The following is a 12,575-nucleotide window of genomic DNA, read 5'->3' as shown; positions in this document are numbered from 1 at the left end:
CCAGTAACTCTTCTTATGCAGATGGTGTTTTGCCCATCAGGTCGTGCTTATATTTTATCACAATAAACCTACACGCTTAGGTTAAGACCTGTACCTGCACATTCCACTATGGCTTCAATTCTAACACATTTAAGAATGAATGTATTAAAAGTTAAAGAGGCTTTTTTCTTAAATCACTGATCCTATATATCCTGACCCACGGTACACTGTACGAGCGTGATTAGATCCTAGTATCTTCAGCAAGGAGCCTAACCCCCTGAGCCCTGAACCCCTGGCGATTTTACCCAGCACCAGTGCTCAACAAATGCCTGCAAACAAGCATGGGAAACAAACAAAAGCACACTCCCTAAGCATCTTCATCACAACAACACACAGAGCCCCAGAGCTAATATTTATGCTCAGGAGGAAGCATAACATAACCCATACTTCTCTAGATTGGTATTTACTGAAGCAAGAGAAATTTAAAATATTCTCGACAATTCCAGCACAATACCACAACGGTTCTCTTCATTTAATCCTCACTGGAAGCATGAAGCAAACAGAAAACCCCTCTCCACTCTACTTGAAAAGCAGTTTTCTTGACTGAAGCCTCTCTTGGACCCACAGCCGAAGCTCACTGGAGCAGGTACCGAATCTGGTACAAAAGTGATTGCTGAAAGCGTGCCAGCACGTAGAGAGCCCAACAGCAGCCCGGGTGCGATGGCTCGTGGCGGTGAGAAGTCACTCACTGAAGGAGAGCTTTTAACAACAGAAACGAGGCGAACTGTGCTTGAGGATGCTCCGACACACGATCCTTGAACAGGTTTGCTCATTTATTTTTTTTTTAACTTGTCTTTGAGGTACCGAGCACCCACAATCCCACACAGACCACTCTCAGAAAATGAAGTTGTACCTAAGTGGTATTTCCTCTCAGCTACAGATCAGAGAAATTTTCCCTACCCATTCGTCCCATGGCAGGTTTCTTAATGTCACCTGGCAAATCTTACTGCCATTACTTGTCTTTAAATTCACCCTTATGCTACTCCTCAGCATGGCAGGGTACATACAGGCCTTTAAAATAAAGCTGCAGTGGGAAAAAACAGAGTATGATAACAGCACTTTATTTTCAAAGAAAAATTGTATGTGAAGCTCACAAGTCACCATCAGACAATTATTCATGCCACAGATGAAATAATAAAACAAAGTTTCTCAGTAAAGTTGTTTCTGTTGACTGTTTTCCAGATTAAAAGCCTCCAGAAGCAGAGTGCTGCACCTCTGTCAGCTCCACAGAAGACACAATGCTCACCCATGCTGCTGAAATTGTGCCTCGGCACGACCCTCGGGTCACCCAGCTTTGGTTGGTCATGGCCTGCGCGTGGTCAGGAGTACAAACACCCAACAGGGCTCTGTGCTACACGTACAGAGCCAAACACTGCCAGTATCTCCTCTCAGCCCCAGCAACTCAAAATTAGAGACTCTAACCTTATTTGTCCCTACAAAGTGGTATTATAAATTCAAAAATAAGTGTATGTTATAGGCATTTGATTTCTCTGCATGACCTCAGCATGCAGTTTCATGAACTAAAACTGTGACAGCACTCAGCTGAAAACTGTAAAACCTAATGAATAACCCTAATGATCGTTCTGTGCTACTCAGTGTTCTGTCACAGTAAGTTATGCTGAATGACCCTAAAGATCCATCAAAAGATTTTACATCGCGTTCAGGAACATTAGCAGGCTACTTCCCCTCGCCCCCCCCACTCTCATCGATAACATACCTACACCCTGCAGGAGCTTGGAACTGACCCAGTTTCTTCTTGCTCACAAGTGTCATTCACTCCAATTCATTGTCTGCTCTTTGTCTGCAGGGTAGATTCAATGCCAGAAAGGATTAAAAAAAAAAAAAAAAAAAGAAAAAGAAAAAAGAAAACACACACACACAACACAACCTTAGGCAGTGCGAGAGACCCGGCACTCAGCCAAAGCAACAACACCAGAGCTTCTTGAATGGGAACCCTGGCTGTGATTTCCTAGGTCTTAGAAAATACAGACTTTGTGTTTCATCACTGCAGCCACTTACTTATTCCTAAGATTGAAAAAGAAAAAAAAAAAATCTAGTTCCCAATTCCCCAGTACCACTAAAACCAAACAGCAAAACCAAATTTGCTATTTGAACTGAGCTAAAAGACTGAACTATGCAATGCAGCACTATAGGCTGAAAAACATTTTATTTTCCTAACAGTGAGCGTAGCAGCTAAGCAACAGCTTGGCTTGCCTTTTTTTTCCCTAAAAAACTGCAATATTATGATAATAAGTAGATAGGCAGAAGGGAAGAGCAAAACACAGCACTGGCACAAGAAAGCATTCAATACAAAGCCACAGGTACTCAAGAAACCTTTCACATGGCCCACAATTAAAGCCTACGTTTCCACTACACTAACAACCTCGTTCAGGACTTCTGACGTGCACGTAAAGCCTGAGGTGGGACTTTAGGTTTTAGCACAACAGAGACTTAAACCCATGCAACCCCAAATTTTTGCCCCTTCCCACTGCAGTGGCAGGCGAGCTTCCTACAGCAGAGGAAGTTTAGGGACGTGGGAAATGAGCCCGATGGAGTCCAGCGTCCTTGAGCCCCCATTACTTAGGAACCATGGTCATGCACATTCAGAAACCAACCTCACACAAAACTTAAACACAGTCACATACGACACATTAACTTGCCCAACAAATGCAGCAACAGACAAAAAAAACATTAGAAAGATACCAGTAGTGAAATGCTCAGCAATTCATCAATTCAGTTAAAGAAAAAAGTACCATAAAAAACGGATTTTGCCCCTCACAGTCCACACCCTCAGGTCAGGACAGATTATCCCACGTACACCACGAATACTTAAACCGACGTGGCTATTTGGGTGCCTCGGCTTAGCTACGTCCTGGTTCCATCCCCAGTCCTCACACCTCAAAGCTTCACCTCCTGAAAACAGCTTTTATGCCAAGATCCTCATATTGCCATGTATCTAAATACTTTAAAATCTTTTATTAATGTACACGGACCCTTCTTGGACATTTTCTTTTTTTTTTCCACAAAGCTGGGGCTATTCTGAACAAGGAAAAAGCATCATGTTCTCAGCTGTACCTCAAAAGCTTGGCAGCATTACCCGCACCTCTTTCCTCACAGAAGACATCCAGACAGCTCCCCATCCCGTACCTCCTCCAGCACGCCCAGAGCCACCTGGGACTGCAAAAACCACCCAGCAGAGCCAGCATCCCCCGAAGGAGCAGGCTGGCCATCAGAGGTACTTGCACACAAGCACCATTCTTCCACAGTCTGTGCAGATGATGCTTGCTGGAATGCTGCTCAAAAGAGATCTAGGAAATCTCCTGATAAAAGCAATACAGACAGCACTGCTAGATCTTATTACCTGCTAGGTGCCTACCTAAAACTACCTCAAAAATTCTAAACATGTCAGAGTAGCTCCAAACAATCATATCCTCAGGGTTAGAGAAGCATACATGCTATCAGGCCAGTAACAGCTAAGGCACAACATTTGTTCTTACGCAAAGCTTTGCTTCCACTTAAGAAAGATCACCAGGGAAAGAGTATTCCCCATGACCAAGTAAACTGTAGGCGTAAAAAAAATAGCAAGAAAACAGTTACTACAGAGACAAGAGAGGAAAACTTAAATCTGAAGTTTTACGTGAACTACACGAGTATTTTCTTTACGTCAGGTTTCAACAAGAAGAGTATTCAGATGAAACACGATAAGAGCAATTCAAGAACTATCAGAGCAATCAAGGCTAATTTGTAGCCACCATTAAACTGAAAGTAGGAATTGCCAGATTTCAGGAGTATTAGGAAGCTGTCCCATTTACTTCCAACAAGACAACACATGTTTCTACTTTGCAGGAAAACAGAAAAGCGAATGTCACAACATCTTTTTTCAGTAAAGGATTCAGAAGCTTTTAAACATATCCTTCAACTTTCAATCCAAACAAATTCAATCAAAGTGCACAATTTAAGGTCAAGCGTGTACTAAGAGTACCTTGCTGGGATAGTCTTTAATGCCAAGCAAATAGGTAATGAAATTCTAAAATTCCATAAACTAACCCCATTTCTTAATTTTAAAACCAAATGATCATGGAAGAAGCTCTTCCCAGGGCCCTAAAGGTCACAGTCTTAAACAAGAATTTAAGAATTAAGGGAGACAGGAAACTGCCCAGCAGGGTGAGGGCACCACAGAAGCATTTGGGCAATGCTCTCAGACACACGGTCTGATTGTTGGGTGGTCCTGTACGGAGCCAGGAGTTGGACTCGATGACCCTCGAGGGTCCCTTCCAGCATGGGATATTCGATCATCCTATGATCTATATGCACGAGCACTATTCAAATGCCGCCCACACTAAAAAAGCTTTTGCTCCTGCTTTGTTTTTTCCCTTCATCTTGCACCAGACTTGAGGAGCAAGCGCCCAGAACACTTGAAAGCAAAAATTTGATACACAGAAACATTCTGACCTCGGATGCTGAAAACACATTTTATCCTTTGCAAAGTAGCTGGTGCAGAAGCTGTCATGTACCAGAGCAAATGGCTCGTGCCTTGAATAGCATTCCAGTGCTCCGGCGGAGCCGAACACGACAGGAATGCAGCCAGCGCTAGCCCCTGGTGCGTGTGTCCGCAGCGTGCGAGACCGCGTGCTGCCTTCCTCCGCAGTCAAATGAGTACCTGGAGAGGAGTTTCATATATCAAAACCCCAGCTTCCACCAGAAGTCAGCAAACAGAAGTGCAACGCGTTCACAAAGAGCCACCCGACCCACCCAGAGCAGCGGATCGCTCCCCGTGCCTTCCGCCTGCTCTCGCACTGCCAGCGCCCTGCAGCTCCTCGACCCCCTTCCATTATGTGAGCGTGTCAGGTATCACAGCACAGAACTTTGGCTTTGCCATTTTTTAGCTGTCACAGCAGCAGAAAAATTACTCTCATCCCACCCTGTTGTGCTTAGAAAGCCACAGATGAGCACTTAACACAATGCAGCATCCTTGGGCGATTTATCTCCGCTCTTCCACCAGAACTGGGGGGTGCTTCTCAGTAAGTCTTTGCACTTGGCTGCCTCTGCTGCAAGACTCCCAATTTGCCCAGCTTTTCATCATTCACTCCAAGATCTCAGTAACACAGCACCTTTGTGTTAGTTGCATTTGTGTTTGTCGCATTTTAGCCAGTAAAGAGCAATTTAGGCGTAACAATTTTATGAATTCAGAAATAAAACAACTGCAGTTTTGACCATCCCTAGAATAGAAAAGTTGCAATGTATTTTACAAGTGTGGCATACACAAGGCAAAGTGCACAAACTCAAACCAAGCAGTCATCAGAAGATGGATAATTTGTTTTTTTCTGTTGTTTTTAAAGTGTATGGAACAAAACACGTCGCTCTTAAGGCAGAAGAAATCCTTTCTACTCAAATCACTAACAAAATGTGAGCACGGACAAAGCAAATCCATAAATACAAACGCTGCAGGACAACACTCATCCAGAGCTCCATAAAATCCCTTCCTGCTGCCCGTGCCAAGGCCGTGCTCAACTCCAGCCCCCAGACCCGAGCCCAAACTCAGCCCCGGAGACACTTGGGCACTTCAGTCACAGCACCAGGGCTGCCGCAGGAAATCACAGCTGCAGCCAGCACGGAGGCTGCTCGTCCTTCTGCAAGAAACGCCACCTCGTACCTTTTTTTCCACCAGCTTTGGTCTCCACAAAGCCTCACTGTGTACCCCAAGTAATTCAGCCCAAAGAGCAAGAGGTAAGGGGAAGCACAGCACAGGAAGAACATGTAAAGGAGAGGATACAGCACAGGAAATAGAACTAATAAATTAAAGTACAACAAGAAGAAAATCAGTAAGTTAAAGAACAAAACTGAAGCGAAAGCCTAAGTGCAGTCAAAGAGTCACGTAACTCACACAGCTGAACCCACCTTTCCGTGCTCAGAGCTGGCTGACGGCTGCAAAGCACCAGTCAATAAACAGTGGAACCTAAATTCACAGTTAGATCAACCAACTTTAATTTTAATTAACTAGGAAGCTGAATGTTATGTTGTTTAGCTCCTGTTAATGAGGCAACTATCAATTCCCATTAAGCTTAAGAAAATTTGTATTTCTCAATAATCTAATCAGGAGGCAAACGCTGGCAACCACCTCCTCAGGAGCTCCGTATAGCCACCATCGTTACGATGCTGTAGCCAACACAGCGTCAGCAGGCTGACCCTATAACACAAGGGTAACACTAAAAATTTCATGGGAAACCACGCCGTGCCAGAGGGTTGGACAGTGTGGGGAACGCGAATTAAAGGTTAATCCTGAACTCGCGTTTTCCAACAACTCAGCCACTGAGTTGTTTGAGAATTCACTCGCTACAGCTCATCAGTGACTTCACCAAATGATGCAGATTTCTCCTCGATTCTCAGCAGGTTGTGTACAAACCATACTGCCAGCTGTGTCAGGGTGTGTCTGAGCCGTGAGGGTACCTAAATCCTCTGAGGAGGCAGGCAGCCTGGAGCACGGCCAGGAAGGACTGTCAGCGATTAAACACCGGTGGCCCTGGCACCAGGACGGGCTTGGGAAGCTGGCAAACTGCTCTTCAAAAGTGCCGCGCGTGAGAGATACGTGTGCAGTGCTGTATTTAGACAGGGATAATATGCTGCGACGGCAGGATGAGCAACAGATTGGCAAGTAGCTGTACCAAAGGAATCTGCTGCTCAGACTCTGTCACAGGAAATCATTAAAGACGTGCTAGACGGTTAGCTAGCCTTTGGGAACTGCCTGTGCCGAGGAGATTTGGTGCTGGGACAGGCAGGGGGACTGCCTCAAACCTCAGCACCCCTCCTGGCCGCGGGGCAGCAGGACACAAAGCGAGGCGTGCAGTATCGCACCCCCTCCCTTCCTGGCCCTACTGCCTGACAGCCAGGAGCAGAACGGGAACTCCCGCGAGTCACGGCACAAGTTATTTCTGGGCACCCCACGGAGTGAAATGAAACCTCATAAAAGTTGCAAGAAATCACATTTAAAAAAAAAAAAAAAAAACAACAACAGCAGAGACTTGAGCATTACCCAAAGAGATTGTAGAGACAGCTACCACTCTTGCATTACAATTCAACACCAAAACCAGCCCTAAATTAATTCCAGGAGATGGAATAGATCGCTGAAGCCTCAGTGGGTTTTCTGACACTCACCAGGGGATTTCACATCTTTCCTTCTTAGTTCCTGAAGCCCTTAACTCTTGGATCGAGCTGTGCCGTTCCCCTGGCACTGGAGGCACACAGGGCACTCTGACAACCAGCGAGGCTGCAGCAGCGCCCCATGCTCTGCCCTCATCTTAGTCCACTCCCGAATCTACCATGGGGACACAGAGGCCACATCTGTGCAAATTCCCCTTCTGCCCTGAGAACCCAACCCACACACACAAGCTGCCTTCTGTCTACAAACTTTTCTCCTCCTTTACTGCAGCCACAGCGAGCAGCAAGCCCACTGGTGCCCCAAAGTTTGCTTGACCATCAGCAGCCTTAGAGCATCAGACCTGCTAACGAGGCCCGGCACTGCCTGCCTCGTGCCTTGCCACACTGGCAGCAGCTGCAAGGAAGAGTTTTCAAATCCATCACCCTCGCTTCGCAGCTCGTAGCAACAGCAAACAGCAGAGCCCCGAAACACCAGGGAGAGAGAAGGCTGATATCTAACAGGAGAGGGAAAAAACAAGAACTGGCAGGCTGACAAAAAGGGGGCTCGGCAAGGGGTCAGGCTGACTTCCAGCAACACTGACTGAGGAGAGATTAAAAAAAAAAAAAAAAAAAAAAGCTGTCTGACATCACGGAGCCCTCACCTGGGAATCCGGCTGCACACAGACAGGGACTGCAAGAACCTGGAGCCGAATAAATACCACTCACCATGGCTTTCTCTACAGTCGAGGCAGTGAACAGAAAGCACAATGAGGGTTCCCATTTGCTTGCTGACGAAACCTCTGCAGAGCAGAGGAAGGCTGTGCCTAGGTCACGTTTAATGACTGAGTCCTCCGCCGAATTAACTAATGCAATATAATTAGTAAAAACCAGCCAAATTCCAGCAGAGCATGCCGGTTTTATTAGGGGTGTGTCCGGACTTCTGTCCCCAGGAGCCGTGCCGTGTTTCAGCCCCACACGGACGGAGCGAGGGGCAGCACCAAGGCACGGGGGTGGTGCCGGCTTCAAGCCGGGGCCGTGGGGCTGTGCCATGCGACGCCTCGCTCCGACAAATTGTTCTGAGCGCTGCCCATCAGATAAGTTGCGCCAAATTTTTTAGAAACAAAACTTAGGTCATGGAATTACTTCCCCTAGCCAGCTTTGAAGTGGAGAAAAAAAAAAGCTGCAAGAAGGAGAACTCAATTGGCTTTTAGCTGCCTGGTAAATGCTCTAACAAGAGAGCCCAATGACCTACATTCACAAGCCTCTGTACTAAACCACTATTACAAAATCCAATATAAAGCCTGACCACGTTTAAGTGTTTTCCATTAGCAAGCAGCAGTATCTTGTTAGAGAAACATGAAAACAAGTTATTGTCGTTAGCGATGATGATCTTAATTAATCCTCTAAACACTACTCTGAAATGTGCCGTCTGGATCATCTCAGACTGTTTAAGCTCCTAATACTCCATAGAGACCCCCAAACCTTCGCTTTTCAGTTTTGTGATGGGATGTTGACAGGAACTTCTTACACATGCTCAAACCATACTACAGAACTGAATACTTAACGATTTCAACCTCTGATGCTTTTCAGACAACTGACAAAAACACACGAGTGTCTAAATCCAGCCTGGCACCAGTACAGGTTACTGCGATTCAGTGAAAACATCACCAAAATACTTCTTTACCTAAAAGCAACAGCTCTCAGGTCAACAACCTGAGGCAGATGTTTTGAGGTCTCCTGGAAAAGATATTAAGCCAAACCCTACCACAGTGAAGAGCTCAAACAAGTGTCTGTACAGCAGATACAGTCAATTTAGTCAGTGTTTAACCGAAACATTACGGCAGTCTTTCCCTGTACACCCATGTAGTTGCAAAGGTCTGACACATTCAACTCCATGTTAGCAGCTTCCAAAGATAATGAGTAACGCCAGCTAAGGAGAAATGCTCTGCTAACAAACAAAAAAGAACTTGCAACAATGCATTATAAAGCAGACCAGTAGCCAAAAGGAACAGTTGGTGGTCAAAACAGAAAGGGAAAGAAAAGGGAAAGAGACACTGTGGGACAAACATGTCCAAGCTGAGATTCTCAAAGGCACAAAACTGGCATTAAAAGCCCACGAGCTCAGAAAAACGTAACTGCCCATGGTAGCTTTAGGAATCTGCATCTCCACAGCCAGTGCTGATGGATGTACCTGATGTCAGTGATGGCAACAGTGCAAAACGGACTTCTGTAACCAAGACAGAAAAATCCACAAAGAAAGGAAATATAAATTAGCTTTTAATAAATGAGGAGAGAAACTATCTCACCCTAAACGCAGAAAAAATAGGTTCCTGTAAACTCACTGCCTTTCAGCTCGCCTGAAAAGATACTACAGTTGAGGAGGCTTAAAAGAAGGTTTTATTTATCTGAAGAGCACAGCAAGAACACGGATACAAAGCTAGTGTCAAATTAACATGGAAGTACAAAGAGGTGCCTGATTCGCCGGGACTGAATTGTGAAGGGACTACACATTCATCTCCGAGTACATAAAACCTCCCATCACTCTGCAGCACTCATTTGATAGCTCCAAGTACAGATTTAAGTTAAGCAAGCTGCAGGCATCCTTTGTAAACCAGTACGACAGTTGCTACAATACCCAGGTTTAAAGAAGCAGGAAGAAAAACAAACACCACCAGGAAAAATAAATTCCAGGCACTATTCTAACTCTTTGTGAAGACATCCATATACTTGCCCAGAAGAGACAAGGGAGACCTCACTATCATTACCATTGTTTAAAATGGGAAATTTGGTTCTGCGCATCCCTGCATGAACCGGATTTTCCCTATTTGCACCTTTTATCTCAGGATAAACCCCGGCACCATTTAATCTACTAAAGAGGTGATCTATTTGAGGTGGTATGTGAAGCAAGTTGATAGCAAACCTTGGCGGAGGGACACAAGGGTCACCTTGGAGAGATGACCCAAGCTCACGGCCGTCCCCGAGAGCAGGACAGGCATCACCATGGACAGCTCAAGCAGGGCGCTCCAGTAAACAGGATGGGCGAGGGCATCCCAGAAGGAATTCGGAAATTCCTCCAACAGCGCTGAGTCCCAGATGCCAGGCTGCACGTGGCTGCATTACTTCACGCGAAGGTGAACTGAGGTCCGTACCTGACATATGGTTCCACGCACAACCACGCGGTACATATGGGACGACACATATGGCTCGCGCAAGGTTCAAGCGATGCATATGGAGCTGCTGCGGAGGAATCCTAACGCTACAGGTTTCAAAGCCAGCGTTGTACAACCCGAGACGATGACAGTTGGGGCATGTTTACAAGCAGGATGTTTCTGCCAGCGTAGCTACAAGACCACAGATCTCCAAAGCAGATACATGAGAGCAACCGTGAAAAAAAAAAAACATTCACCTTAAAGGAGCAAAATTCAACGAAAAACTTGTCTTCCTCCATCAAGCATCAGCTGCTAACTGACATTTGATACCATACGAGAGCAGCAACCGTTCTGACACAGCATGGAAAGTACCAGTGCCTAGTTTTTAGGAGGCTACAATGCCCAGTTCCATACCTTGGGGGTCAGGGCCAAACCCACCTGTAAAAGGACACAAAACCGTGAATCTCTGCTGAATGTTTCCAGCCAGCAGTTTGGCTGCCCATAGCACTTAGTGCCAGCTATAAAGGAATTTGCCTGAAATCAGTTTCACGCAGTATCTTCTCCCACATACAAGCCTCTAGCTGTAACAATACTAGCTAGGTTGGCAACTCTTTTTTTTGGCTACTTAAGCGCACATCATAAGCCCTATATATACACACAGCGCTGCCAACGGTGCCAAAAAAACAAGATAAAACAAAGCAAGTCACACACGCAGCAGTTTCAACATCCAAGTTAGTTATTTCAGCGAGGCTGCCTACACTGACCCAATTGTGTTTCAGCCGTACCGAGAACTTGCTGGTGCACACTTCACTAACACGGTTATGTTTTATTGGTTTGGGTTGTAAAAGCTATTTTGAAGAGGAAGGATGAGGGAATTTCGAAGCTACCAGAGGAACGCCGCCGCTCTTACTTTCCTATTTACCAAGGGTGAGGATCGCCCAGGAGTACCCTCCCTTTGCAACGGGAGGACAGCTTCCAAACCTGCGAGGCCGCCCCGCGCTCTGGCTATCGATCCTCTTTGGCAGGAGCAGCCGGAGACGGGCGAGAGCTCTGCCAAGCTCCGAGGGAGCTCAGCACCCAAGGAGAAACCTGAACCGAGCGGCGGAGTTGGAGGAGTGGGAGCCTTCAGCCAGCACGCACCAAGCGTTCGGGGAAAGTTAACAGCGCTGACGCTTCAAACCACCGCGCCGGCCGCATGGATTTCGCCATCACGCTGGAAGGAGGAAAGAAGCGAGAAGAGAAGCGGGAAGGCGACAGGAGCAGCGAGATGCCACGAGGATTTTCTTTTCGGAGTGGCTCGGGAAGGGGGCGGTGTGGGGGTGCTGCGGGTGCCCCCCGGGAGCCTCACCCACGGAGGGGGCTGGGGGCGCAGCACGGAGCCAGCTGAGCGCAGCCCCCGGTAACGAAGCGCGGGGCCACGCAGGGCCCCACCGGGGCTCCCCGACCCCCAAACTCCCCCCCAAATATCAGAAGCCGCTTTCAGCCTGCACGGGCGCCGCCGCCCCCCGGGCATCCCCCCCTGGGCGCTTTTAGGGGCAGGGAGCTCGGCGGGAGCCCCGCTCGGGGCGCGACCCCCCGGCTGCGGCCAGCTCCGGGCCGAGGCCCCCGGGGCTGCACCGGGGGCAGCCGAGGAGGAGGAGGAGGAGGAGGAGGAGGAGGGGGAGGAAGGCCCGGCCCCGCCGCCCCTACCTGGCCGCAGCGGCTCGGTGATGCTCAGCACCAGCAGGAAGAGCAGGAGGAAGGTGCCGCTGTCCGCTTTGGGCACCATTTATCCTCCGTTCATCCTCCCCCGGCGCAGCGCCACAAAGCCGCGGGGCGACGGGAGGCGGGAGGAAGGGCAGCGGCAGGAGGAGGAGGAGGAGGAGGAGGAAGAGGAGGAGGAGCCGCCACCGCCGCGGGTCCCCCCGGGCCGCACCGGGCTCTTCCCCGCCCCGTCCGCCGCCGCCCCGGGGCTTTGCGGGCGGCCCTGGCTGCGGCGGGGGGGAGCGCGGAGGTCGGGGCGGCGCCGCGCCGCGGGCCCCTCGCCTGGCTCCGGCGACGCACAAGATGGCGGCCGCGCCTCCCCGCCGCCTCACCGCCCCGGCCCCGCCGCCGCCACGCCCCCTCCCGGCCAATCGGCGGCGCGGGGGTGGGCGGGGCGGGAGGGAGGCCACGCCCACTGAGGGGTGGGAGGGGGGTGAGGGGAGGGGGGTGGCCAAAAGGGGGGGGGGGGTACCTGTGGGGGGGTACCCGGGGGGGGGGGGGGGGCACCTA

General features: G+C 48.7%; 1 protein-coding gene across 1 annotated transcript in view; it reads right to left on the bottom strand.

Moving 5' to 3' along the window:
• The window catches only part of DGCR2 (DiGeorge syndrome critical region gene 2), a 44,747-nt gene extending 32,385 nt beyond the window's left edge, over nt 1-12,362 (bottom strand). The window contains exon 1 of the mRNA XM_084539260.1: nt 12,012-12,362. Within this exon, the coding sequence (XP_084395386.1) occupies nt 12,012-12,090 (79 nt within the window). The 5' untranslated portion in view covers nt 12,091-12,362. The remainder of the gene's footprint in view (nt 1-12,011) is intronic.
• Nucleotides 12,363-12,575: the final 213 nt, after the last annotated feature.

The sequence above is a fragment of the Aythya ferina genome (genome assembly GCF_964211825.1).
Source record: "Aythya ferina genome assembly, chromosome: 17".
In the NCBI taxonomy this organism is placed as follows: domain Eukaryota; kingdom Metazoa; phylum Chordata; class Aves; order Anseriformes; family Anatidae; genus Aythya; species Aythya ferina.
Note: the sequence above shows the minus strand (reverse complement) of the source record. Positions and strands in the feature narration are given on the sequence as shown.